Source organism: Apteryx mantelli, chromosome 9 (genome assembly GCF_036417845.1).
Source record: "Apteryx mantelli isolate bAptMan1 chromosome 9, bAptMan1.hap1, whole genome shotgun sequence".
NCBI classification, from domain to species: Eukaryota; Metazoa; Chordata; class Aves; order Apterygiformes; family Apterygidae; genus Apteryx; species Apteryx mantelli.
In genome coordinates this window covers 11855915-11881365 of record NC_089986.1, presented here as the reverse complement: position 1 = coordinate 11881365, position 25451 = coordinate 11855915, and the positions used below count along the sequence as shown (strand labels likewise).

At 39.5% G+C, this 25451-nt stretch overlaps 2 protein-coding genes across 7 annotated transcripts in view; both read right to left on the bottom strand.

The window, feature by feature from the left end:
* Window positions 1-1029: 1029 nt before the first annotated feature.
* On the bottom strand, window positions 1030-15446 carry CAPN10 (calpain 10). Of its 6 annotated transcripts, XM_067301716.1 has the most exons (14): window positions 15369-15446; window positions 15074-15281; window positions 13497-13628; window positions 13045-13241; window positions 11475-11692; window positions 10851-10992; window positions 9146-9312; window positions 8282-8565; window positions 7584-7786; window positions 6125-6177; window positions 5922-6007; window positions 4395-4594; window positions 3791-3836; window positions 1030-1931 (listed from the first exon to the last, which is right to left on the bottom strand). In XM_067301716.1, the coding sequence occupies exons 2-14, from the start codon at window positions 15215-15217 to the stop codon at window positions 1902-1904; spliced, it is 1902 nt and encodes a 633-aa protein (XP_067157817.1). In that variant the 5' UTR covers window positions 15218-15281; window positions 15369-15446; the 3' UTR covers window positions 1030-1901. The 6 variants fall into 6 exon arrangements, with proteins under 6 accessions (XP_067157817.1, XP_067157815.1, XP_067157816.1 ...); XM_067301714.1 differs by having other exon boundaries at window positions 5922-6177; XM_067301715.1 differs by having other exon boundaries at window positions 4505-4594; window positions 5922-6177.
* A 3922-nt stretch (window positions 15447-19368) lies between these two features.
* The window catches only part of ABCC5 (ATP binding cassette subfamily C member 5), a 77773-nt gene continuing 71690 nt past the window's right edge, over window positions 19369-25451 (bottom strand). The window contains exons 38-40 of the mRNA XM_067301713.1: window positions 24694-24921; window positions 24334-24476; window positions 19369-23629 (exon numbers count right to left, since the gene is read on the bottom strand). Coding sequence (XP_067157814.1) covers window positions 23357-23629; window positions 24334-24476; window positions 24694-24921 — 644 coding nt within the window. The 3' untranslated portion in view covers window positions 19369-23356. The remainder of the gene's footprint in view (window positions 23630-24333; window positions 24477-24693; window positions 24922-25451) is intronic.

Sequence of the window (25451 nt, the reverse complement as noted above, 5' to 3'; positions counted from 1 at the left end):
TTTTGAAATTAAATGTACTTGCTAAAGGTCATATAATCATGTCTTAGGTATATAAAAGTACACAATAATATGTTAGGAAAAAAATAATAAAGCATTTACATACTCACAGTAGCAAAGAGTTCAATGTAGTATTTTAGAGAAGTGATCTGTATCAAGCAGAGTTTTCTGCATGTGTGCTCAATCAGATACCAGACTATCTTAAAATAGCAGAACTGTTCTGATGCAGCAAGGATGCAAAAATTAAAATTTTATTTCAGCATGCTGTTATTCACTACTCTGTGTTCATAAAAGTTCTTTTCTTCACAGCTCTTTTCTTGCATCTTTTTGCAGAAGTTACCAGTGTACATACACTCAGTTTTGACTCCTTTTCCTTTCACACTCCCTGGGAGCATTATGTATTGTGAGAAGCTTCAGCACATGCATAAGTGTTTGCAAAATAGGGCCTATTATAATGACAGTTCATTTAGAAAACCTTTCAACTACTTCTTCAGTATCCGTTTCCTATTTTACCACCTCTCTTGGATCCAGGTGCTTTTCTTACAAAGGTTTTCTTCTTTTACTAGACTACCTTCTACTGAGAAACACTATTGTTTCAATGATTTACTATTTGAAAGCGAGAATAACAGCCTTTCAAGAAATGAAGATAGTAAAAGATGCCAATATTTGTTAAAGCAAGCACCAGATACAGTTCTTTGCACATTAGAGATCTGGTACTCCTGGTCTTTCCTTTTGTTGCCTCATCCTTCCACAACAGATGTGGAAAGATCTGACAACTTAAAATTCAGCTGCAAGATGCTTTCAGCTTTCAAAGTTCAACGGGACCAAGAGCAAATTATGCTGGGGTGTAGTTAAAAGTGAAAGTAGAATATTAGTAATATTAGAGAGGAGAATCAAGTCTTCTATTTCCAGTGTTCATCTCCCATTTGGTAAAAACACCAATGCTCCAACACATTGCAAAGTTTACTATCACAAAACAAAAACATCACTGGCAGTTTTCACCTTTTTAATAAAAGACATTTTAAAAGTTCATAACATTACTCCATTTTTATTGAGGAAAATATAACATCTAAAAAACCCTTCTTGAGTAAGAAATACTTTCTAACAGAAATTAAGAAAAAAATCTTTTAAACTTTGTTTTTCTTACAATGAGGGCAAATCTCGCATAAAACACCATTCTTAGAGATTTATAAAAGCAGTCCCACATCATAGTTCATAAACAAAAGTTTTCAAGTCTGATATTTTTCCTTTGTGGTGGCTCATTAAAGAAAAACTCACCAAAAATCTTCCTTCTCAACCTACCAGTTGCACAGTTAGCAAAGGGCCCGTGATAAAGTGCTCAGCAGCATGACTGGCAGTGTAGGATACCAACTTGAACTTTCTCTACTCCAGTGCATTGTGATGGTTCTTGAGGTATGTCCTACCGGAAACAGAAACTCCAGTTTCTTTCCTCTGTGTTCCCACTTTGGTCTCCTGAAGTTACTCTGTAAGCTCAAATATTTTTTCCCATATATTATTTCATTATGCACATACATTTTTATGTTTTTTCTTCTAAAACCGTAGCTTGGATTAAAACATGCACATATTCTCCACTTGCATTTGTGAAGAATTGAGGTACCTTATGAAGACCTGCTGTACAATGCTGGTTCTAAGAAGTACAGAAAGAACAAATATTCAGAGTGCATATGATTATGGAGGGTGGGTTTTGTTTTTTTGTTTTCTGTTTTTTGGTTTTTTGTTTTTTTTTTACACAGAGAAGTCACTGTAGGCCTGACAGTTGGTACCAGTGAAAAACTGGGTTAAGATTAGTCTTCTTGTCACTCCATTTAAAACTGAAAACAGCAAAAGGTGAGGCATTCCTCAGCTTTTCAATGTTTCCCAAAATGACAGTTGAGAATTCCAGATTACTTTTTCATCACAGTTGTAAAGGAGACCTACAAGAAAATGAACAAGGCAGAAAAAAAAAAAGCTATTACACGAGCTAACTTTTTTTAGATGTCAAGAAAGAAAAGAATTTCATAAAGAATTAAAGTAAAACAGAGAAGACTTAGAAATTAAGGCGAAATAACATCATGCAAGCTCTTTCTGTGAAACAACTTTAAAAAACCCAAAACTCAAATCCCATCACTTCAGTAGTTAGAAGTCACATAGACAAACTTATAGAAAAATCCACTGACATCCAGCTCTGCTCTGATGCACATTGATAGCCCATCTTCCCAGTAAGGCAGACTGCCTAAACCCTTCAGAAGTTAAACCTCTGAAGGCATTAAATGATTTAAAATCCAGTCTTTAGAAAAGCCCTATCCTTTTGGAGATTAGATTCAGGGATCAACAAGATCTGTCACTGACAAGGACAACTGTCATTTCCAAATTCTCCAAGACCTGAAGAATCCTGAATTGTTTGTTCCCTTGATTTCAGCAAGCACCATTTTCCCAAATCCAACCACTTTTATGGACTAATATAAGAAAATATCTTTGCATATATCCTTCTTTCTGTAATAATAGCCTTGCAACATTTTGTTTCCAAAACAACAGTAATAAAGGATTCATCACATACTTTAGCTTCTAAATACTAAAACAGGCACCATGAGAAAAGTACGTACAGGTCTTTGCCAGTTTCCATGAAGCACACAAAATCCATACTGTTTGTGTGGTTTTAAGAACAAAATGTAATCACTGGCCAACATGACCTAGAACAGGAGAATTAATAAGCCAATTCTAATCTTGAGTGAGGAGAGTTTTTCCTAAGATTTTGTTTTGTTTTGGTCAAAGCCTCAGAGAGAAAGGGCCAAGTACCTAGATGGTCCTGATCTCACATAATAAGCAAAGAGTATTATCAAGACCATGCTTTGATCCACCAACCAAATCAGATATCTTTAAACAGTTGGTAAAATAATGCATTCAAAGCTCTCCTTTCCACCAAGTAAAAATACTATAAATGTTAACAAGTCAGAACTCGCATTCAACCCTTTAAGGACACATGCACATCTAAAAGGGCAAAATATCATCATCAAAATGTTAAATAGGTTATGTTAACTTTATCAAAATAGTTCACACACCAATGAGGATTACAGTTATAGGATACTTTGTGTGCAGGCTTGTGAGAAAAAGTAAATAAAATATGAGACTCCAGTATGGTGCAAACTAGTCTTTGGACTGTCCTTTCCCTTTTATTTTTGCTGTGGTTTTTTTTTTTTTTTTTTTTTTTTTTTTTTTTTTTTTTAAGAGTCTTTACAACGTTTCAGTATCATTGGAACTTCTGAACACCAACACTTAGGAGCCCCAACCAATATCAGTCAACCAGATGGAGGAAGAACACAACATATAACTAAAGCAAGTAGATTTATGGTGACACAAAGAAGAACGAATACATCAAATTATACCCAAACACATAGAGTGTTTATTCTTTTGAAAGCAAATGAAAATTTCAAGTACTACCATGTACTCATCACTAATTATCCAATTTCTCACAGACATTACAGCAGAGGTAGGTGCTGAGGAAGGAATCAAAGGAGAAAATAACGACTTTAGAAAATAGTCAAAGAGAAGCTTCCACATATCTGAATAGTGTGAGAAGACAAAGTCCGTTAGTTGCTAACAACTGCTATTTTGCTGTTTGAGAAACCAAGAAAAACAAAGATTAACTGCTTTACTGATTACCAGTGTGCAACAAGTAGAAGAAAACTTTTAAAGTCCTGTCTGCTAGTGCATGACTCTCAATATTAATTAATACGTAAGCCTTGATGATGCCTCTGCATCACCTTTAGAGCAACTGAACAAATGAATCACTCACCTCTTGCAATACTTGTCCAAGTGTCTCCCGGCTCTGAATGCGTTTCCTGTCAAAATCCAAAAACGCACTTATTTCAACTCAAAGTATTGGGAGATTTTGCAAACATCAATCACTTTATCCCACTTCAAAAAGAAGAGAATGTTAAGCTAGGCTTTGCTCCACAACCTTACCCACAAGGAATGTTAGGGAACCTACTAACTCTGATTCGGACCTATTATTACATCAGGAGGAACTACCTGCAATAAGGCTTGCAACTTATTACAATTTCTCAAAAACAACCCTGTTTATTAAAAAACATAGTAAAATTTTGACATAAATCCTAATATCTGGATACAGCTGATACTCTGCTGCTTCAGTGCCATCTTCTCCAGCACTAGGCACCTGTTACTCAGCAACTGATGCAAGATTAACAAATACTTTTTTAGTCATTCTTCCAACACAGTCAAAGCTTAAGTGGTGCTTGTGAACGAAACAGCAATACAAAGACTAAAAAGCGTTTCTATAAAAAGCGAGAACACATTACTACAGTTACTGTACCCCAACATTCTGCAGTATGAGCACTTAAAAATACTATAAACGCAAACAGAAGGCAACATATTTTTACCTGTCTATCTTGGTTGCTATGACTACTGTAAAATTGCCTTCTGTATTTGGCAAGTACGTAGAAGGTATAACTACATAACTTCCTGCAGGAAGCCTGCAAAGCTGGCTTACTTCCTGCGAATAGCAGTGAGGTACACAGCTAACCAGTGGTTCCAAGTGTAAAAAAGAGGAAGTATGAGGTTTCCAATTGCTGTTAGGTACCTGCAAAAAAGAACAAAAAACACACACATCTTTTTAAATATTTCAGATCTCACAAGTTTATAGTGTTATGTTCCACATCTGTTCCAAGCCAAATGCTCACCCTTACATACAGAACTATAGAAAACAAGGAGGGGGGGAGCGGGAAAACCTTCAAGAAATCTTCTAGTTCACGCTCCCTGTCATAAGGCAGTAATAAATAAAGCAAAATCATTCTTAACATGCTTGTATGCAGCTTATACAACACACTATCCATATAGCTCTAAAGCTTTTTTCAAATGTTTAACCTCACTCTTCCTTGCTGCACCCTAATGCCCTTACCTTCCACCTCATGTGTCAGGTGAACAAACTGTGTTCTTCCTCTTTCCAGTTGCATTTCCTGTACTAAAAACTTTTATTATACTTCTGTTCAGTCTCTTATAAAAAATGCCATTCTTTCAATCTTTCTTCACTTATATAATATTCTAGACATACGATCATTCTTGCTCAACTCCAGTCTCTCTGCTTGGGCAACATCTTTTTTTGAAACACATTTTCTGAAAATAAAGCTAGCTGAATTTAGACCTCTGCTGTGTAAAGCAAAAAGAAAGAAGAAGAAAAAAAAAGAAAGAAAATCACTTGTTTTAGATGCAAGTTTCTTCTTCATCTTTGTTGATTTCTTACCAAGCCTCATATCATCAATTCATTCCAAGTTCATGCTCCACTACAGCCTATAGATTTTTCCTGGCAAAACAGCCACCTAACCCAATGTTTCCCAGTCTATATTTAGGGGGTTGCACACACACACAGAACCTGCACTTGTCCACACTAGATCACGCCTAGTTTTGTTTCAGATCATCTTTTCAACCTACCAAAGTCCTTTTGAATCCTGATCTTGTCTGTAGGTTCAACATCACTTGCCAACGGACAAGCAAATAATCATTAGAGATGAAGAAATTAAGTTTTTTATAGAGTTACCAAAAAGTTTGGTCCTCAGTCCTAAGACACTGAGAATACTTTGCATCTGTGCAAAAACTGAAAAAACAAAACAAAACCTTTTTTAAATTGTCTGCATAGTTTTATTCAAGGTTAGCTAGCTATAGCATTAATCCTAAAAGCCATCTCCAAGAGTTCATCATTTCTAAACTAATTTAGGATTTTGGAAGGATTCGATGGAATCAGATATCTGGTTACAATCAGCATGAAGCTATTTTCACATGCATTACTTCACATGATCAGCCTGCATTTTTCCTAGCAGCAGCATTTCCCTTGCCCAGGGCAAGAGGCAATGAGCTGACAGGTTTACCTTTATACTTGACAAATGAGCAATCAAACTGACCAGAAGCCTTACCTGGAAAATATGGAAACCTATTGGACGACACTTGCTATCTTGACAGTGCTGACGGAGGGTAACTTTCACACTGCTTTTTCCTGGTCCTGCAGGAATGGAGAGGGGAAAGCAGGGATTGATATGGAAGGAGGGGAAGTTCCTGCTACCTCCAGCACTTTGACCATTTTTCCAGCATCCCTGCAGCTGCACTGTCTCCCATTCACCTGCTGGGAATTCTTCACAGAAGGTAGCATCGGTGGGTGGTGGTTTTATCTCACTATCAAATGTAAAAGAGAAAAAGGAACTAAATGTACAATGTGTGCAACTTCAAACCACAAATCTAGGCACCCAGCTCACAGAAAATGAACTAGTATTGCATAAGCTTACATGAAAACACTGAACTTCCAATTCCCGCAAAAGAACCATAAAACTCCGAGTCCTCAGCTAATTCACAGAACTCCAAGAGAACAACATAGCATACACAAACTCCACCCTAAAGCCACATAGATTTTTGTATAATCATGCAATAATGCATTACTTCACATGATCAGCCTTCCTAGAAGCAGCATTTCCCTAGCAAGCTGCTAGATAACCTCAGATTTTTTCAGTTTTATTGGAAGAAGGTATAACTTTGCTTATTCCACACAAATACTCATCACTGTATCTTCTTAAGTATTTACTTCAAGGCTATGGTCACCAGCATATAATTGCTCATGAATAATTGACTTAAAAGTGCTGAGATAGCTCTGTAGTCTGCTACAGTCAAAAAAATTAGAATCAACCAGAAGCTATTTGGTTGACATTGCTCATGTCTCCTGCTGGATCAGCAAGCATTGTTATACAGAAAGACCATCCCGAGTCCATTATAAAAGCCTATTTTGTGTTACAAGGTATGAGGAAAGATTGGACAGGACATAATATGCAGTGATCCTTCCAAGCATTTTATCATAATGTTGATAAACTTCTTCACACATTCACAATTAGGAAGTTCAGCTGTATTGTCAGTGTTGAATGCTTTAATTCAAAATCCAATTCTTCATTCAACTAAAGAAGACAGCGTAAAGGTCAGTGCTATTTTCCACGCCTCTCCTGCAAAGATGAGCTGAGAATATCATGGCATCTATGTCCACTGCTGACACTCCATTTGCATTTGAAGCTTTACTGCTCACTGTCAACAATGTTGTGTGTCGGGCACTTTTTTGTTAGTATATGTGCCAAGATTTTTTTCAGCGTACATGATAATATACTTACTGTTTTCCTTTTCTGTCACTGATTGTACTAATAACAGCAGCTTTTAACTCCTGTGGTACATCTCAATTTTTCCCTACACTAAGAACTTCCACACATTGAGAGATATGCTCTGCAGAAAGTTACTCAGTTCCTTTAGGAAATATGCACTTTCTCAAAATACTAGGCTACAATTGCTAGAGTCAAGATGCAACTCATCTGACTACTTCCAGCTCCCTGAGGTACTCAGAGGTGTTTAACAAAGGGTAATAGCAGCTTCATGCAAAAAACAAGGAGATAGCGACTACTTACCTGAATTCAGAGATAAAACAATGCTGTTATTTAGTACCCTGCACAACTTTCAAATCATTTTGAACACTTACACATAGTGCCATAATTCATGTATGTGTTCACGCCAAGAATTTTATGAAATTTTCCATTTCTGTTAAAACCTACCTGAGAGAGATCCTTCCCGTTGAAAATACACGAAGCAAGAAACGCCCTACTTCATCCTTCAGAAAAGTGCTGGGAACAACAAGATAATACCCAGGGGAAAGGTCACAGCATACATGCACTTCTCTATCATAGGAATGGCAGACGGTACCTACAACTGGAGGAGCAGACAGGGTCTTTGGAAGGTTAAATCGCTTCTTCTCCACCTAGAATAGATGCATAATAATGCATGGTGATTTAGGAAAAATTATGACCTTGTATAAAATTGAACATGATCGAATATTGTTTAAACCATTTTTAAACATGCAGACTTGTACAAGAAGGAACAAGTAAGGAAGAGAGTATCAGCAAACAAGCTGAACATCAGAGGGAACAAAAAAAAGTTAACATTCAGGACAAGGAAATTCAGGAATCGTCATTGAATAGTTAAGCTGAAATGTCATGCACTAATTTGGAACAGTCCTAAAAGTTCTGCTACTTGGCACTCAAAGATGAGAACAAAGTACTAGTCCACTAATAGGTTGTACAGACAGTAACTGCTCTACAAGATAAATAGGATCGTTCTAACATAAATCAGAGATGTAAAACATCTGAACAGTTGAATCATATCACTGTCAGAGAAAATGAAGAATTTAGTCAGATATTTCAGTAATGTTTTAAAACTTCCATTTGCAAAAAGAAAAATGTCACTTTCATATTACCTTCCAGACATGTAGTCCCACAGCCTGGTAATTCTTTCTTTGTATGCCTTCAGCCAAAGATAGATTTTCCTCTGCTAAGTGAGTCAGATTTTGAATTCTTCCAGCCCAGTCAGGACTGTATTTCCTGTGCTTCTGCAGCAGAGCAATGCACACCTCACTCTTCTCGCAGACTCTCAGCCAGAATTTAGGATTGGTAGGGAAGCTGCTGTTGTTACGGCAACCACCTGCAGACTGGCCTCTCACCCAGGATCCAAAAAGATTCTGAGAGTGAAACAGCACTTTCTCTAACAAGAAAAAAAAAAAAAAAAAAAAAAAAACACAACATGATGCAGACCTCAGCCACTGGAGATGATTTAATTTTATATAACAGAATTTTGGTAGACATTCCCCAGGAAGAAATGCTGCAATAACCCTGACACTTTCTCCAAGCAGATATTCATGATCAGGATTTGAGAGGAATGAGAATGGCTGTCACAACTGGTAATGGTGGATTGAGGACATGATTTTTAGAGGTAACAAGCAAGCTGTTTTTAGCAATCTGAAGTTTATCTTTCACCTCAAAACAAAAAAATAAAAAACACAAGGCTTTCCAAAACAGCAGCCTTCTAGATAGAGAACACTAATCTCTCACACTAGCAAGTAACTAGATCTCAGCAAAAAATTAAAGACTCCTCTGAAGATCTGCAATTTCCTTGTCCCTCTTTTCCTCCCAGCAGCAAAGACAAAAAAGGCATACAGGTCAGGAGCAGAGGGAGAGACTGGGAAAGAGAAATTATGGTCTAGTTACAACATTTCCAATTCAAATCAGTCTTTCCCATTGAAATAAAATTATTTGTACAAGAAAGATCTTTTCGTATACCATACCTGTAAGGAGGCTCTGAAGTTGTCCTTCCTCATTGATTGGAAAGCCCATGGTAATCTCATCAAATTCCCTAAAAAATTCCTCTTCATCAACCCAGAATTCTCCCTCTTGGATCTGAGAGAGCAGTTCTGAGGCAACTACCGGATCCAGCTGGCTCCATCCTTGACCACTGCACATAGTAAGACAGAAGTCAAAGTCAATTCTTTGCCCATAAAGTTCCATAATAGTCTTCTATCAAATATTCTGTGTAGCACGACAATAAAAACAGGTTTCTTCATTTTATTGTCAAATACTTGCATACAATATTTCCTGTATACACACTGCTAGTGAGTGAGATGGACAATAGAAAGTATGAATCACAACATCTGAAAGAAAACTTAGAAACAAACCAACCCAACACCAGATGGACTAGAGTAGCATACTCTCACGAGAAGTAGCTACTTTGCTTACAACAGACAGTACAGTGTCCAAAGTGCATGAGCCGAAATAATGACTTGTAATGGTTGTTAAAAACTATGAGGAAAGAAGTGAACCAAGCTGCACAGTGACTGTTCTGAAAGACTTTTAATGCTGTACAGCGAACATCAAGAAACACTGTATGAAGCAAGCAGAAGGCATCCCTACAAGTCTGCTAGCTGAGCCATGATAAATCAAGAATATAAACAACTAATTATTCAGGGCCCACTAAGAACTAGCACTTTCAACATTTTTATTTGCTTTACTAACAATGAAGTAGAGCTCTGCACTTGATTAAGACTGGGCTCTAAGGCTGCTCAGTGAAATGCAATCCTCTCACAACTGTTTGGCAAGTTCCTGTTCGGCAAACAAACTACTACAGGAGACTGAGTGTATAAAAAAACTCAACCAGAACACATTAAGTCTCAGTTAACATGATTAAACTATCTTTTAAAGCCAGCAAAAAACTAATTTTCTAAATTGCTTATTACTGTGATCGTATTACCATATTTTAATGCTGAAAGGTCCTTGGGTCAGGAACTGTATGTTCTTTTGTACAGTCTAAATACCTTAACACTTTTTAAACAAACCAATAATGCCTGCCCCTTCATTCTTGTTATTGCAAGCTATCTGACTACTAAATACAGTTCTGCATGTCCTTTAAAATGTATCTCTTCTTTATATGTACTTTGCACCAATTCCAGCTTTTTCTACTCATATTAATCTGCAGCAATAGCTTGAGAACACACAAGCATCCTTCCTTCTGCTGCATTTTGTGTTTCATACATACACCCTTCTTTATCTTTGGCAACTCCGAGACAAGATCAAATGAGAAGATCCGAGCAAGGCTGAGTGACTACAAGTCACAAACATCTTTTGAGCAAAGATCCTTAGACCAACTGCAGAGCAAAAAAGACAAAAAATGCCCAACAAAAATGGGAGACAGAAGAAAATAAAACTAACATATTAAGCCTGTAAGTTTACCTCTTAAAAAAAGGTATGATGCTTTGGTAAATAAAAGCTATTCAATATTAAAAATTTAGATTACCAGAACTAATGGATCAAAATGATTAGCCTTACAACCAAAGAGTTGTATGACTTATTGAATTCTCAAAACAAATACATATAAACTGAAGTCTCTCCCCTCCACTATAGAATATTAGCAAAATTCACCTTTGCAATACATAGATATGCTTTGTGCTTCAGAACTCTTTCACAAATGACTTTCCAAATAAAAATAAACCTACTCACCCCTCACACCAGGGACCTTTCCAGCATCGCCTACCCCAAGGATTTCGTATCCGTAATAGGAAGATTTCCTTGCCTGACACTTTCGAAAGATTCAACATGTCTATCACAATAAAGGCATGAAATTCTCCTAGTTCACTTGCCCCTGAAGAGAAAAATAACATAGCATTAGAAGGCAAACAAAAGAACCTACTCAATATTTTCCAATGAAAGCTGTTAAACTTTCTTGTGAAAGAAAGCAATTTTAAGCTAAAGTGATTAAATCAGTATAAAAACAGCATTAAAAAAAACCAAACAGCTCATTTTATTTGCGACCACATAGAAATAGAATACTTTAAAATTTTTAAATGCAATTACTTGTTGACTTCAAACTTCTACAAATTCTTGGGGCTGAAATTAATTTTTTTAATTGGAGAATTGACCGCATTAGCTTCCAGTCATCTTGTATAACCCCTGCCCCAGCCTTAACAGTATCCTTAATTCTTTATTTATATAGGGCTAGATATAATTGCACCATGAAGCTCATATGGCAGCAGAATCAGCACTACACAATTGCTGGCAGCCTGGTGCTCTGAACACTGCTAAATTGAGAATTTAGCTTAAAAATGTCTAGAACTTTACTATTACCTTGTCTGGAATTGAGGACTGAGCAGCTTATTACACACTGTTCCTTCAGATTCATTAATCTCCTAAACACTGTCTTCTCCAAAACCATACCAGTCCTCTCTTTCTCCATGTTTCTTCCAGAGTCTTTCAGGGTCCATCTTTCAGCAATACCTCCAGTCAAATCAACTAACGCATCTGCCACCTGTCCTGCCCATAATTGTTCATAAGATCCATGCAGTCTTTAAAAAAAAAAAAAAGAAAAGAAAAGAAGAGTTTCTGCAAACAGCACAACTAAATAAATTTGGTTCTTGTATATTTTCAATTCTGCTCCATACTCCAGTCGTGACTGTACCCTACCTCATCCCCTACCAGGCAAAAGAAAGTAAATACTATTTTATTTATAGCATAACATCTAAAGAATATGTAAGCCATCAGACATTTAATAAACTTCCCTTCAAGCAATTAAAATTTAGTCCTTCCTATATAGAAACTGCTCATAGCTCTAGTCACTTGTACCTTATAATCTGTGTAAAACACCATCTTTCATGATATAATTGCATTTTGTATAAGTAAATAACAGTTCTTCCTCTTCCTAAAATATTCTTTGTTCACTCTGCACAAACAACCAAACTTGCATTTCCTTCTAAAAGTTTAAGTAAATCAAGAGACTATTCTATCTGATGCAAAACAGAGCAAAATAGATCAGAGAAAGACCACCAAGACAGAATGGTATGATTCTAGAGAAAACAAGCAAATAAACAATATTACCTTTCAAACTTACAATACAGAGAAGCTTTAACATGCTATACCTGCTTTGCAGCTTAGGCTCACCGTATCTACAGCTAAAGAAATTACTTCATATTTAAAGTTTTTTTCTGCCCTCTACTGGCAGCCCCAAACTTACTTTCAAGTCCTGTTGGACACTTGGTGCCTATCTCACCAGCATGTTTTGTCTTCAAATCGTTTTGTCTGTCTGGACTAATATCAGCATTTTGCTAGAGATTTCACAAAATATCAAATGGCTACATTATCAAACATGTTAATAACATGGTTTTTTTCAAAATAATAAACTTCTGTCAAATAAGAAAAAAACAAGCCAAACAAGCAAAAGCAGCAGTGAAACACTCACAACCAGAGCCTTGATTAGCATAAACTAGTGTAATGTTGTTGCTTTCAGTGAAAATATTTACATGCTGACTGACTGCTTTTCACTAAGCCCTCAGTTGCTCTCAAATACTGCATTAGTAAAATCTTTGACTTTCATAAATTAGATGACCAACGGATAGTGACTTAATGACCATCATTTGAATCCACAAGTGATAATTAGTTTCAGCTCTTACTTTTCACCCTAGTTCTCTCAGTAAAAGTATCTTACTTTACAGGCAGTTAGAAACACATCTTGCAGATTTACAGTTTAAAGAGAGACCTCTAAACACCCCAGCATGGAAAAACTGGCAACCATTGTACTTTATAGTGAATTATATGCAAATCTAAATATCCCCAAAACAGTCAGATAAAATAAGTGAGGGAAAGATAAGGTAAACTGGTATTCTACCTCCCTTTACTTTCCCCTGTAACAGTGTTCACATACTTTGCATAAGCTTTTTCCAGTAGTGGAAGCCAAAACAAATCTTCTGTCTGACACTGGGAAAAGCAGAGTTTACCACCCAGGCAAGGCAAGCGGTCATCAATGGTTACTTCCACCCAGTGTCCAAACTGCCAGACTCGACAAGTGAAACAGCCTTGATATGACTCATCTGTCCAGCTAGGCTGACCTGGAGGGATTACCTGGAGAAAAAGATGACACAAGCCAAAGTCAAGACAAATAGTGATTTATTTATTTTTATTTTTTAAGGAAACTGACGCTCAAAAACGTACTGAACATTTGGAATAAAGCATAGAAAGAAAAATATCACAACAGAAGTAGTAAAAGCTGAGCATAAGAAAATTTAGGTTCAAATGGATGCTATGGATTCAAGAACATACAAATGTAAATCAGATGAAGAAAACTTCTGAAATGCAGAACAAGAAACTTCTATGTACCTTATTTAGTAGGTATTTACTCTTTTGCAGAGCTATACAGGCACACAGGAACCAACAGTCTCCCAAAATCCCTTGTTTCACTTGCACATCCTGTGGCTTGTCTGAAAATAACCGAGGAGTAGAACAAATTTCCTAAAATGAAAAAAAGGGGACTTAAAGCTGAGTCCTACATGACAGTGTAAGCAAGACTGTGTTTCAGGGAACAGGAAGGCTCCAGAGACTCCTCACAAAAGAAGGGAGTTTTTACCTCTAGAACACTTCTTCTTTAGGCACAGCCTAAGCAGGCAACAACAAAATTACTGCCTTGTGGCTATTTCGCCAGTGCTTTATGAGAGGTAAGTCTGGTTCCCTGAGATTTTAGTACACAGATGCCACTATCAAGAGCAACCTCAACAGAGAGGTCAGTAAGTAAAACACAACATTAATTAATCAGCTCCTTGTTAGAGATCAAAGTGACAGAATAGAGGTCATTCACATGGCACTGCACATCACAAGCTAAAAAAATCTCAAAATTCCCGTAAGAGAACAACAGTTTCTAGGACAAATAAAAAATAGATTACTTGGCAGTGAAAGATGATTTCAAATGCAAAGTCCTGAACAACGCACATCTGTAAATACTACAAGAGATGGAGATTAACTTATCAGTCCTCAATAGTGATCAAGGTGTAAGGCAGAAAAGCAGAAAGTTGCACGCTGAGCTCTGTGAAGTCATTTGTTTGTTATTTCTATCTGGCCAAATAAAAAAGCTTGAAAAAAAAATATTTCGCTCAGAATATCCAATTATGAGATCCACACTGAGACCAGAAAAATTAGCTTAATTTTTCTTCAATAGTTCTGCTGCCTATTGTTCCATTAATCAATACATGTACGCCAGCGGCTCCATCACTGCTCTACCGCCATCAGCAGAGGTAGGGGAGAAAAATAATACAGCTAGAGACAGCATACATTTTCTTCCCATTACATTTTTACAGACTTAAATTTTTTTCTACGCATCTAAGGCCGTATCATAAATATTTCACTTTCAAAGAACGTACTGCAGAAATGCATTCTTAACTTTTCAGCTCTCGTATGGCTTCCTCTGAAACCCAGCAGTAATAGTTTAAAAGCAATACTACAGGTAATAAACTTAACAGAAACATACAATTTTCTTGTTATTGAAGCACAGTATTCCCCAGCAATGGCAAAAAACAATATCTTTCTGACAATTTTTAAAATCCAACTATCTGCTTTCAAGACAGTTATGCAATATACTGAAAAGTAGGGAATGACATAATGCTGCTTTTAACTTGGTATGTATATAATTTGCATAATGAAATACATTTATGATAAAGTATCTGAATTGCTATTAATGCCATGGAATTCAAAAGTTCCACATCAGAATTTAAATCAAACTTACAAACAAGTATGCAAACTTAAAAACTGTAACTTATATTGCTAATACTGACATGCACTGCTTTTATCATCTCTACATTTTGAAATAATAAAAACAGTCAAAAGCTATGACTCAATGCTACCAGCTACTATCTTTAAGTCCAGTCCTGCTAAAATCTCAGGGTTTTTTTTACCTTAAAACTCACCTGTGGTCTCAACCATGAGATCTCGCCTCTGAACTGTGCAAGTGGGGTGCAATAATTAAAATATATAGAGGTATCATTGGCTGGAAATGTGGGGTCTGCATAAAGGTCTCTTTTCACAGTTAATTGCTTTTTCTCTCCCAGCATTTTCAGCACAATCCCAAGTACCTCTGCTGGCTATTTCCAAGACTTTATATTTCCAAGCTCCAACCTACAACATAAACGTGCATTAATCCGGAATTGTAACTGAGAAACAAATAAACAAGAGGGAAAGGTTTACAGATAGAAAGCCCCTCACTTTTTCCAGGTAGCGCCTTGCACCATGCCATTGCTGGTTTCTTTCGGCATCAGAGACTACCCTTGAAATTCCCCGCTCTGCTAGAAAAGAGAAGGGTGTCAGAGGGCCCAGAGGTGGCTCCGGGGACCCTCCCGTGGCACTGCGGGGCGCACCCAGGCCCCAGCAGGCGGGTGACCTGCTCCGACCCGACACCCAGGAGCCCGCTCAGACCCCTTCCCCACACGACCCTCCCCTCCCCCACCACCGCCCCCACAAGGCCCCCTCCCCACACACTCTCCCCCACGAGGCCGCCCCTTCCCCCGACCCCTTCCTCCGCACTCTCGGCCCCCTCCTCACCGCGGGGCGCGCCCCGCCGCCATGCCCGGGGCGGCCGGCCGGCCGTCACCGCAGCAACGCCGGACACCCTCCGCCCAGCGCGCGCCACCTCCCGCCCGGCCCACAGGTAACGGTCGGGCCCCCAGCCAATGAAGAGGCGGCACGCCGGCACGTGGTGCCGCACGACCAATCCGCAGCCGTCAGCCGAGAGGCGCCGCCGCACCCTGCGGACCAAGGGAACAACAAGTCCCAGCATGCCCCGCGGCGGGCGCGGGCGCCGGGGCAGGCCCGGGGCGCACCCGAAATCCCGCATTCGTGCGGAGCTCAGCGCCGAGGGGAGTTATGGGGGGGGAGGGGGCGCCCCACATCGCCCCCCTCGGGTCCCCGTGGCAGTCAGGATCTAGTGATCCTGTTTATGCCGCAGAGGTGAAGCGTTTCTCCAGAAGCAGAGAAAGGGCGGCTTGGAAGAGGCAGGAGCTGGAGAGCAAAAACAAGGCTGGAGACAGAGCAGAGCAGGGACGCTCCAGACGCGGGGCCTGGCGTCTCCGCGCGGCGATAACCCCCTTCCCACACCGCTCGCTCAGCTCCAGCCTGTGCATTGCGCCTACCTTCTGCCTTAACATGCTCACGCAGCTGTCCCGGACCCACTCAGGAAAGTACTCCTCAGAGTCTGGAACTTTCACCCAAACAAGCCTACAAAAATATTTAAAATTACGGGAAAGAATTCTCTGCTCCTAGAGCCATTCCTGAGCTGGTTTGAGGCACGGAGTTTACAAGGTTCTGGGGTGGGAAGGGGCCACCATCAGCCCCCCTGGTATTTCATATTCAGTGATAACCTGGAAGGAAAGTGGAAATTCTCTGGAGCACAGGTGAAGAAGAAAAGATTAACGTTCACCTGAACATCTCTTGGACTCAGAGGAAAACAAACCCAGGCAGACAAATGTCTATGATCCTTCGGAATAAAAGCAGGGCCAACAGATGTAGAAGCTCTTGGTCTTCACTGTTGAAGTGATTTCCAAAGATACTGGCATAGATAATATCTGAGAGAGTTTATCACAAAATAATAGTCAAAGGGCTGAGCTGACAAAGGAGCATGGTGATTCCCATACTTTGATAGATACCACTGTCTAATAAAATAAAAAAGGGAAAATAAATAAAATACAGGAATAAGAGGCCCCCTCCAGGCCACCCTTCACTAACCCCACCACTAGTTCTGAGCTCTCAGGTGGGTCAAAGGCATACTGAAGCAGGCCAAAGGGCTTTATCACCTGATCCTTGCGTAGAGAGGTTCTCTTAAGAAGAGAGATCTACAGAGCGCGCTGTAGTCTTCTGCATTCGTTTCTGAAAGAAATGACTCAACTTCGTCTCTCAAACTTCAGCCTTAAAGGAATGGAAACACTAGCAGGTAACTAACAGATGATCCAACAGTTGTCCAATGACAGTGATTGATGCAGAAACACACTCTCTGCTCCTTACATACACCCGTTTTACAGACACAGGGCTTCTGCACTGCGTTCAGCAAATCTGATCAACAAACAAGACTTCTCACATTTGAGTTTTGACCCTTTGGGGAGCAAAGGGAACATTGCCGTCAGTAAGAATAAGGACCCCTCTGTCTCATGCTCAGGCAGCTGCATGGGCTGTCCTGACACAGGATAGGTCTCTGTTGGGGGAGGGAAAGGAAAAAAAGAGCTCTGTCTCAGAAACAGTGAGGCTGTCATCTGTGTGATTTCACCCTCGCTGCTTTCATCTGGAAACAGCAATCACAGAGCACAATTGTAAAAAATCCATTAAAGGGCAGATTATAGGAAGTAGTATGAATGCTGAACTCTAATATTGTAAATATAGTAGATCCTGTCTGGAACAGTGAACTAGTTAAACATCTACCTGTATTTATCTATGATTCTGTTAGAAGAAGGAAAGAGATGGAAGTTTCTTGGTCTCTTAGATAAGTGATATACTTTGCTTGCCCTGACTGCAAAGCTGGCAATGGGCAGTGAAATTCATCCATTATGCAGCAGGCAGTGTTTTATTTCTACCAACCCCAAAGCTCTTCAGAACAAAGGCAGCAGAAAAATTTCTCTGTTGCCCTCCTGGCAATCCTACTGGATTCACCTATTCCTGAAGACAGAAACACAAGTATATTTAGACAGCAAGTCCTGAAGGGGATATTTTAAGACAAAATGACACTTGCCTTTATGTCAGTTTCTCAACACACTTCACATAGGTGCTTCATATTTCCTTGTAAAAGAGAAGAGAACAGACACCAAGAGGTTGAGTCGTTTCTGTGGGAATTGAAACAGTTGAAAGGAATTTGCATGTGGTTAAGTAGCAAGCTAATTTCAATGTGAAGACCATCCTTTGTTAGATATGTATTTGATGATATTTTCATGATCATTTTCCACAGTCCTTGGGTTTCATCAACCTTGTGTTCACATTGGTCATTTGTCTCCAACTGCAGACGGTTCCAGGACAGGTAGAGAGGTAAAAAGTGATCTGAGCAATGCCGTTTACACACATTCTCACCTCTGTCTTCTAAAAAGGAAGATTCACTTGGCCCATGGATGAGGCCTAAGATTCCCTCCTCACCACCCAGGCAAACTCTGACACATAGAGGATCCTTAAATTACACAGGGGAACTCCTCCAATCCTTTAGATCCTAATACCAAGATCAGGAAGGCACAAAGTCCTTGGAGCTTTATTAGTCCCTGCAATACCCCTAGGCTGACAGTGGCCAGTGCTGGGTCAGAGGGATAGCGCAGAATCTCACTCTGCAGCTTAAGGGAGATTTTAGAGAGGGGATTTGAGTTTTATGCTCAGGAGAGCGTGGAAGAAGTCCCTGATGGTCTTCAGACAGCCTGAAGCAGCTTGGTAATACAGTATTCTCTTCAGCTAGTGGGAAGACTCACTCTTCTTCTAGAAAGATGGGGTTGCTCAGCCTGAGGAAGACTCCCACTGCTAGACAAAGACTTGCACCATGACCTCAGATGCACCATGAGGCAGAACACAGCTCCAGGCTTCCATGCTGGTTACAACAGTGCCCAAGAACAACATGATACAAGATACCAAAATTAAAACAATGCAAGAAGCTGATGCTTCCATAGATCATATGCAGAATGTCAACCACACGTCTTGGGCTCATTAATCCCTGTGCCACTTTCCTCCAAATCACAGAGGCATGAAGAACACTCCAGTCTCCCATCCTTACATGTCACCTCCCACTCTTCCTTAAGACCCAGCATCTCAGTAAGTATGCTTTTGGAAAGGGATCCAATACTCTGCAAAACCTATTAATGCCATTTCTTAAATTTTAAAGAGAGACTTCTCTTTACTATAGTAAAACATCGTCTTTGTGGGGCACAGAGCATGCCATGTTTATCACAATCCTAGCTCTCAACAAGAGATCAGAGATAGGAGTTTTCAAGTGCAGAAGGTGCATGCACATGGTGAAGGAGTGGTGGGCGGTATTCAAACCAGGACAATAATTTAACTCAACTAGCTAGTCTTCCTCTGTAGACAATGAAAAAAAAAAAAAAAAAAAGAGTCACCTCCAGAGTATGGAATAACTTCTCTCTACAGCCCTCAGGTATTAGAGAAAAGGTTACCATGTCAATATATGACATGTTCTAGGCGGTACCCAAATTACTATCGTAATTACTGAAAGAACAGGATACGTCCAACAACATTAATAAAAATCTCTTTTTAAGTTGGTGCAGAATATACAGACAGCAGCATTCGAGGTAATTTTTGAGAAACAGTATGCAGTTCTGGCGATTCCACTTTAAAAGGATGCTGAAACATCATGCTCCACACGAGAACTAAAGCAATACATGAAGTGTGGAAAATATACCTTGCAGCAAGAGACTAAACAACTCAATTTGTCTTCTCTGAGAATCAAGAGGTACTTACATGGGAAAAAGGTTACTATCAGTAAACAGTTCCAGTGTTTGTCAAACAAGGCAGTAGCTTCAAGACCTGGAAGCTGAAACTAGACAAATCCAAACTAGAAATTAGGTAGATATTTTTAGGAGGGCATATAATTAACAACTAGAACAATTTAGCCAGGGCTTCAGCACATTCAGTGTCATTTAAATTTGGTCTTCAGAACAGAAAAATAATTCTGTATCTCAGGCATTAGTGGTTCCATAAATCCCACACTGTGATTTCTGCTGTGGCTTGTTTTATACAGAAAGTCTGATATTGTGGTCATAATGACTTTAAGTTGTTACTAATCTATGATAAAAAGTGTGAAAACAAGTGTCCAGTGATTTAAAAGTGTTGCTTGTATTGAGGTATTTTAACTTTGGACAAATACAAGCACAGAAAACAGAGTGAAGAAGTGTGCTTGACCTAAGTGAATTGTGCAGTAAGTGTGCTTAGCCTAGAAGTACAGAAGGTTGCCTGTTATCCAAAAAAGGCAATGGCCAAGGTCACTGTAGTGTGAGAATGTGACAAAACTTTGGTTAAATCATAATGTTTGAGATGCTTGCTAGAATTGCTCTTGGTTAATAGAGAGTGCACAGTTAGGATTTCGTAATCTAACCATGGCAGCATAATTACTGATACAAGTTTGGCAGAGTAATATGTGCAGCTAACAGGAATTATACTTAATGTATTAGCCAACATGACTATGAAATGCTAAAAAGATAAAGTTAGCAATATTCCATTTTATTAAAGCATTTAGCTCTTCAGAGCTTTTCCACAAGTGATATTTCTAGATCCCATATCACCCTGCTCAAGGCCACAATGAAATAAACAAGGTAAATAATAGCTTTGATTTTCAGAAAAAGGAAGATAACTGTATTTCTTGGTATCTGCTTAAATAAAACTGATTTGCTGTATTAATTTTACTTTAACATATCAGAAATGAACCTAGCAAAGATAGGGCCCATAAACAGTTTCTATTTAATCTCAGTCTAATTTTCCAGTCAACAAAGTCTATGACAGATCATGATAGAAAGTTGCCTGAAGCGTTAATTTATTTTGTATCAACAAAAGGAAGGCTTATCTCCACAAACACGCTTCCAATTTTTTCCTCTCTTCAAAATAAAAATGCACTCCTTGTTCACAGGAAGAGCTAAAGTACCTGAAGAAAGAAGCATGGAATAGTTTCAACAAATCCAGCTCTGCTTCTGTGTTTCAGAGGACAAGTCTTATGAAAATAGCCATCTGATGGGATCTCACAGAGATGAGAACAGAAATGCTAACTTAAATCTTGCATTCTTTAATCAGGAAATAGTCTGTTAGGTTCAGCCAGCATTTCCCTGTTCTGATGCACGTATATGCAAACACACAACTGATCTGATGTACTTCAGACAGTTGTAATACAACAAATAATATTTACTTTTGATTATTTTCTTTTGCCTCCTCTCCAACTTTTTGCTGTGCAGCTTTTAAGTAGCTTCCAAACTCCTTATGTGCTGTACTCCAGAAAAGAACAAAACAAAGACAACGTACCAAGTTAGCTCTTCCATATGTCTATAGCAGGGACACTAAAAAACAGCCAGAAAGGCTAGACTTGTCACAAAGCTTAGTTTAATTTGACAATCATCATAAGGCATCCATGTAAATTAAAAATTCCCACCAGGGTCACATACATTCTCCCACAAAATAAAACATGTTAAAATGGAGGCCTGTGATTCCAAATGATGCTAGTGGTCACTGGTCTTGGCCAGGCTGCCACTGCTGGCAGTGGGGTCTAGAAGACGCAGCACCAACAGTGGCAACTCAGGAAGTGGAAAGTCAGTTTGCACGAATCTCTTTCAACAGAGCAACAAATAAAAAGGAAAGAGATTTGTACAGAAAACATCATTCTCCATCCCCTTTGGGAAAACAAAACAGAACAAAAAAGATAATCCCATTCAAGGAGTAAAGAGCAGAGCTTGGAGTTCTCAAGCCCAACAATGCAGATGGCCCATTCTGAAACCTAACGAAATACTAAGGAGGCCTGAGTTTATTATTGCTTTATCCCAGTTCAGCCCAGGCTAAGGCTACAGTGAAGTCCAAATTAATTTAAAGCCAGAAAACGCAGATCCAGTAACAGCACCTAAGTCCCCATCCACACATGGGTGTAAACAGATTTTTTGGTGAAAAAATCTCCCGAGTGTCCCTTCTTCCTGTGCTATAGAGATCCTCATAGCAGCGCTAAAATTTGCCCAAAAGGACGCAACGGATTCTCTCTCACACGTCCTTTAGCTGAGCCTCTTCCAAAGGTTTGACCTTTTATTCGAACTATCATGGTCATACATCAGCTCAGAGACCATTACTGGGAGCTCACCAAGAGGCACACAAATGACCCACATTTTAAAGAATGTGGCACAGAGTCTAAGAACCATCACCTGTACTGTGTAATTCCCTCGGGTTGCAACAGCAACCCCGACAATGCTTTGCCCTCAGCATTTTTGAGACCAGATGGCACAGAAGAGAGGAGAGGATCTCTCCGTCCTCCGTGCCTGGCTAGTGATCAAGAGAAATAGCATGCTGTGTAAATGAATTGGCATCTTCCCACCTCCATGAGTCAGAGAACAGACTCGGGTAAAGCGGGGCTTAAAAGTTTCACATCAAGAAAGAGGGTGCTTCCCTCAGACTATCATATGACTGAGTAACTGTTATTCAGGCAATTGTTATTCAAGGCAATAAAATTTTAGCATGGATATCTCCATGGTTGACTTACAGGCCCAACACATGCTAAGGATCTTTTAAAAAATTAAATAAAAGGTCCTGTTAATTCTTCCAAAAAGACAGAATGGAAAACCCACAGTGCATCTGAAGAATGCACATGCTACAAATCCTTAGACACTAACAAGGGTTGCAGCTAGACTTATCAAAACAGTTAAAAAGATTTAGGCATCCAGCCACTACCAGAATTGATGGCATTTGGGCACCTAACTTAACTTTTTCTGAAAATTTCAGCCTAAATGTTTCATTATTGCTTGTCCCAATGAGTGCAAAGGAAAAACTGAGGGTAGGATTAACTAGGGAGGGATTTCAAATCCATCATAAGATTTCCCTGCTCTTCATATATATATGAATATATATACACATCTATATATTCATATATATAGATATATATACATATAAAGCATTATTATTTATCCAACTGGGGAAAAAACCCAGGCACTATTTAAAATTAGTTTCTCAATTATTTACGCATTAGTCCCCTACCTCCCAAATCACAACACTTCTGTCACAGTAAGGAGCATAACATGAAAACATTTTCCTGCCACTTAAAATTCCTGAGTCTCTCCTTTGCAGAACTCTGGCCCAAATATCAGGATAATGGCAGCTGGATACATATACACTCCCCAGCAACATACACACAGCAAGTCGGATGTGCCTCAGTGGCCTCAAACTAAAGAAACTCAGAGAAATCATCCAGAAGAGCCTCAGGAAAGAGAACTATCCACTTTCCCTGGAGAAGCAACTGCCCAGGAGTCCCTGCTCTGTATAAAATGAATCAAAATATCCATCCCACAGCTGAAGGAGATCTCTGAAGCCTGGCAGTGTCACACGCTGGGTACTTGAAGGCACATTTGCTTTGTGTTTTGGGAAAAGAAATCCAGTTACAACAATACACTGCAGCTGCAGGGCTGAGGGAAAGGAGGCGACACTTTGTATCTTTCCTCTGTTCCTGTCCCCATTTTCAAGCTTCATGGCTGGCATGAGCTGGTGATCTAAGCAGACACATTAACATCCCTGAGTGAAATGGCACCATTAGTGGCCTCTGAGACTTTGTCCTCAAGCACCATTGCTGGTGTGTCTGTAGTGACTGCTGTAGTGTCTATGGCAGGAAGTGGATTCAAGCCCTGTGATAAGATCTGCTGGATGGTTTTCCGCAAATTGGGGTGCAGCTGGTTTTGGGTCTGGTAAAAAATTTCTAAGGCAAAAGACTTCAGGGTGCCAGTGCAAAGGTCCTCATAAAGTGGAATTGTGTACATCCGAGACATCTGCAAAAAAGGAAAACTGGATAATACCACTTCAGTGAAAGGCAAGAGGTTCAACCATTCTACAACTGCTCAGACAGCCCTAAATGACTTCAGGTTGGAGACAAACATCACATTTCTTCACAACATAGCCAAGCCTATTCTAAATCAATTTAATACAAAGATTTTTTTTTACAAATGATAAAAAAATAAAAAATAACACACTTGTTCTCTAAGACTGAACTATTTCCACAAATAACAGAATTACTTAAAAGGCCAAGGAGAACAGGCCACGGCAAATGCCTGCATTAACCTTTTGCTCCTGCACAATAAAACAGCTATTGAAAGGAATTTGATGAGCCCTAGCCTTGCCTGAAGTGTAAATATTCACAGGAAAAAAAAAAAAAATCACATGATTTAGTATTGTGAAAAATTCTGCTCTAGAAAAGCTAGGGCTGCTACAAAGCAACACAAAAAATGCATTGGGCAGAGCTGAGACGAGGGTATTGAGTTAGGCTAGAAAAGCAGAGATTATTGGTAGGCAATTCAAATTACATCTGCCCGTTCCTCCCCACCCGCTAGCAGGTGAGCCATGCTCGGCCCCTTTGCAACACACCTGGTCTACACTTGGCCAGGAAGCAGAAGTTCCAAGGTCTTTCACGTCGCATGTCTCATGCACATGTCTCATGCACTGAGAGGTGCAGTGATTTTAATCCAGCAGTTAGTACCTGGTTTTCCAAGAAGCGACGGACTTTGTAAAGGTCTGGATAATAGTCATTTCGGACTACAATCTGCAACCAGCGGATACGGATCTCTGCATTCATGGAGTCCAGCTGAGAGGAGTAACATTCCGAAAGCTTTTTTATCACCGCTGAAGAGAGCAGATACACAGAGAAAGAACATATTACTAGACATATTTTGTCATGTTTGAGGGTCATTAGAGAATAATGAATGATAAACTCAACTTGGGGTGGGGCTTTTCTTTTCTTTCTTTTTTTTTTTTTTTGGTGATAGTTGAACAAAATAAACTAAAGAATTCAAGTCTTCATTCCAAAAATACTTTTCTACCATCCTGACAGAGTACCCACCATGTGGCAGTGGTGACCCATCCAGCAATCTGTCCAAAAAAAGCACGGTTTGAAACGTTCTCCATTTAGTGAGGTCAACACTGCTGGCAGCAGCAGCAGAATCCAGAGGCTCGGTGGTCCAGAGTTTGAAGAGATTCTCCACTGGCCTGGTCAGACTGGATCCCTGAGATAAATCTGGCTCAGCTAACGGAGGTCCTGTAGCATTGAGCCAACGTTCAAACTCCAGTCCTGGAATAAGGAGCACCAAAACGTGTCAAGCAGTCTTCTATAGGTGGCTTGGCAGTCTCAAGGTTCAGAACTGCTTCTAGCACACTTTAGAGAGGTTCTAACAATAGCAAATCAGACCAACCTATAGTTATAGTGACATACCAGAAGCAAGATCTTGAGAGTGTCCCAATCAGTCTTGGCAGATTCATCAGGGTAGCCTACGCTACACGTGGGAGAGTGCCAGCAAAATCTCTGCCAAATTTAACCGTGACGTTATCTAGTACTTACTCACTGCAATGATAAGTTCTTGAGAAACATGTGCTATCAAGATTGCTAGGCAGACAAATGTCTATGATTCCAAAAAAAAACGGGGAAATTTTGCTTTGTAAGAAAAGGAGGCGAGAGGGCTGATTAAACCCCTTCTACCCCAACCAGTGAAAACATAAGCAACTTTAGATTCATTTATACCATCAGTAAGTAAAACCGAAAAAGTTTCTCAACAAGTGACAACTAACAGAGCCTGTTTTCCAACAGAGCTGCCCCTCCTTGAC

Coding starts and splice junctions, on each gene's coding strand:
- CAPN10 (XM_067301714.1), bottom strand. CDS start 15,217: ATGCTGGGAGAGAAAAAGCAATTAACTGTGAAAAGAGACCTTTATGCA. Junction 9,313..10,850: donor AAAGGTCCCTGGTGTGAGGG/GTGAGTAGGTTT, acceptor TACTATGTGCAG/TGGTCAAGGATGGAGCCAGC. Junction 7,787..8,281: donor TGGGACTACATGTCTGGAAG/GTAATATGAAAG, acceptor CATCTATTCTAG/GTGGAGAAGAAGCGATTTAA.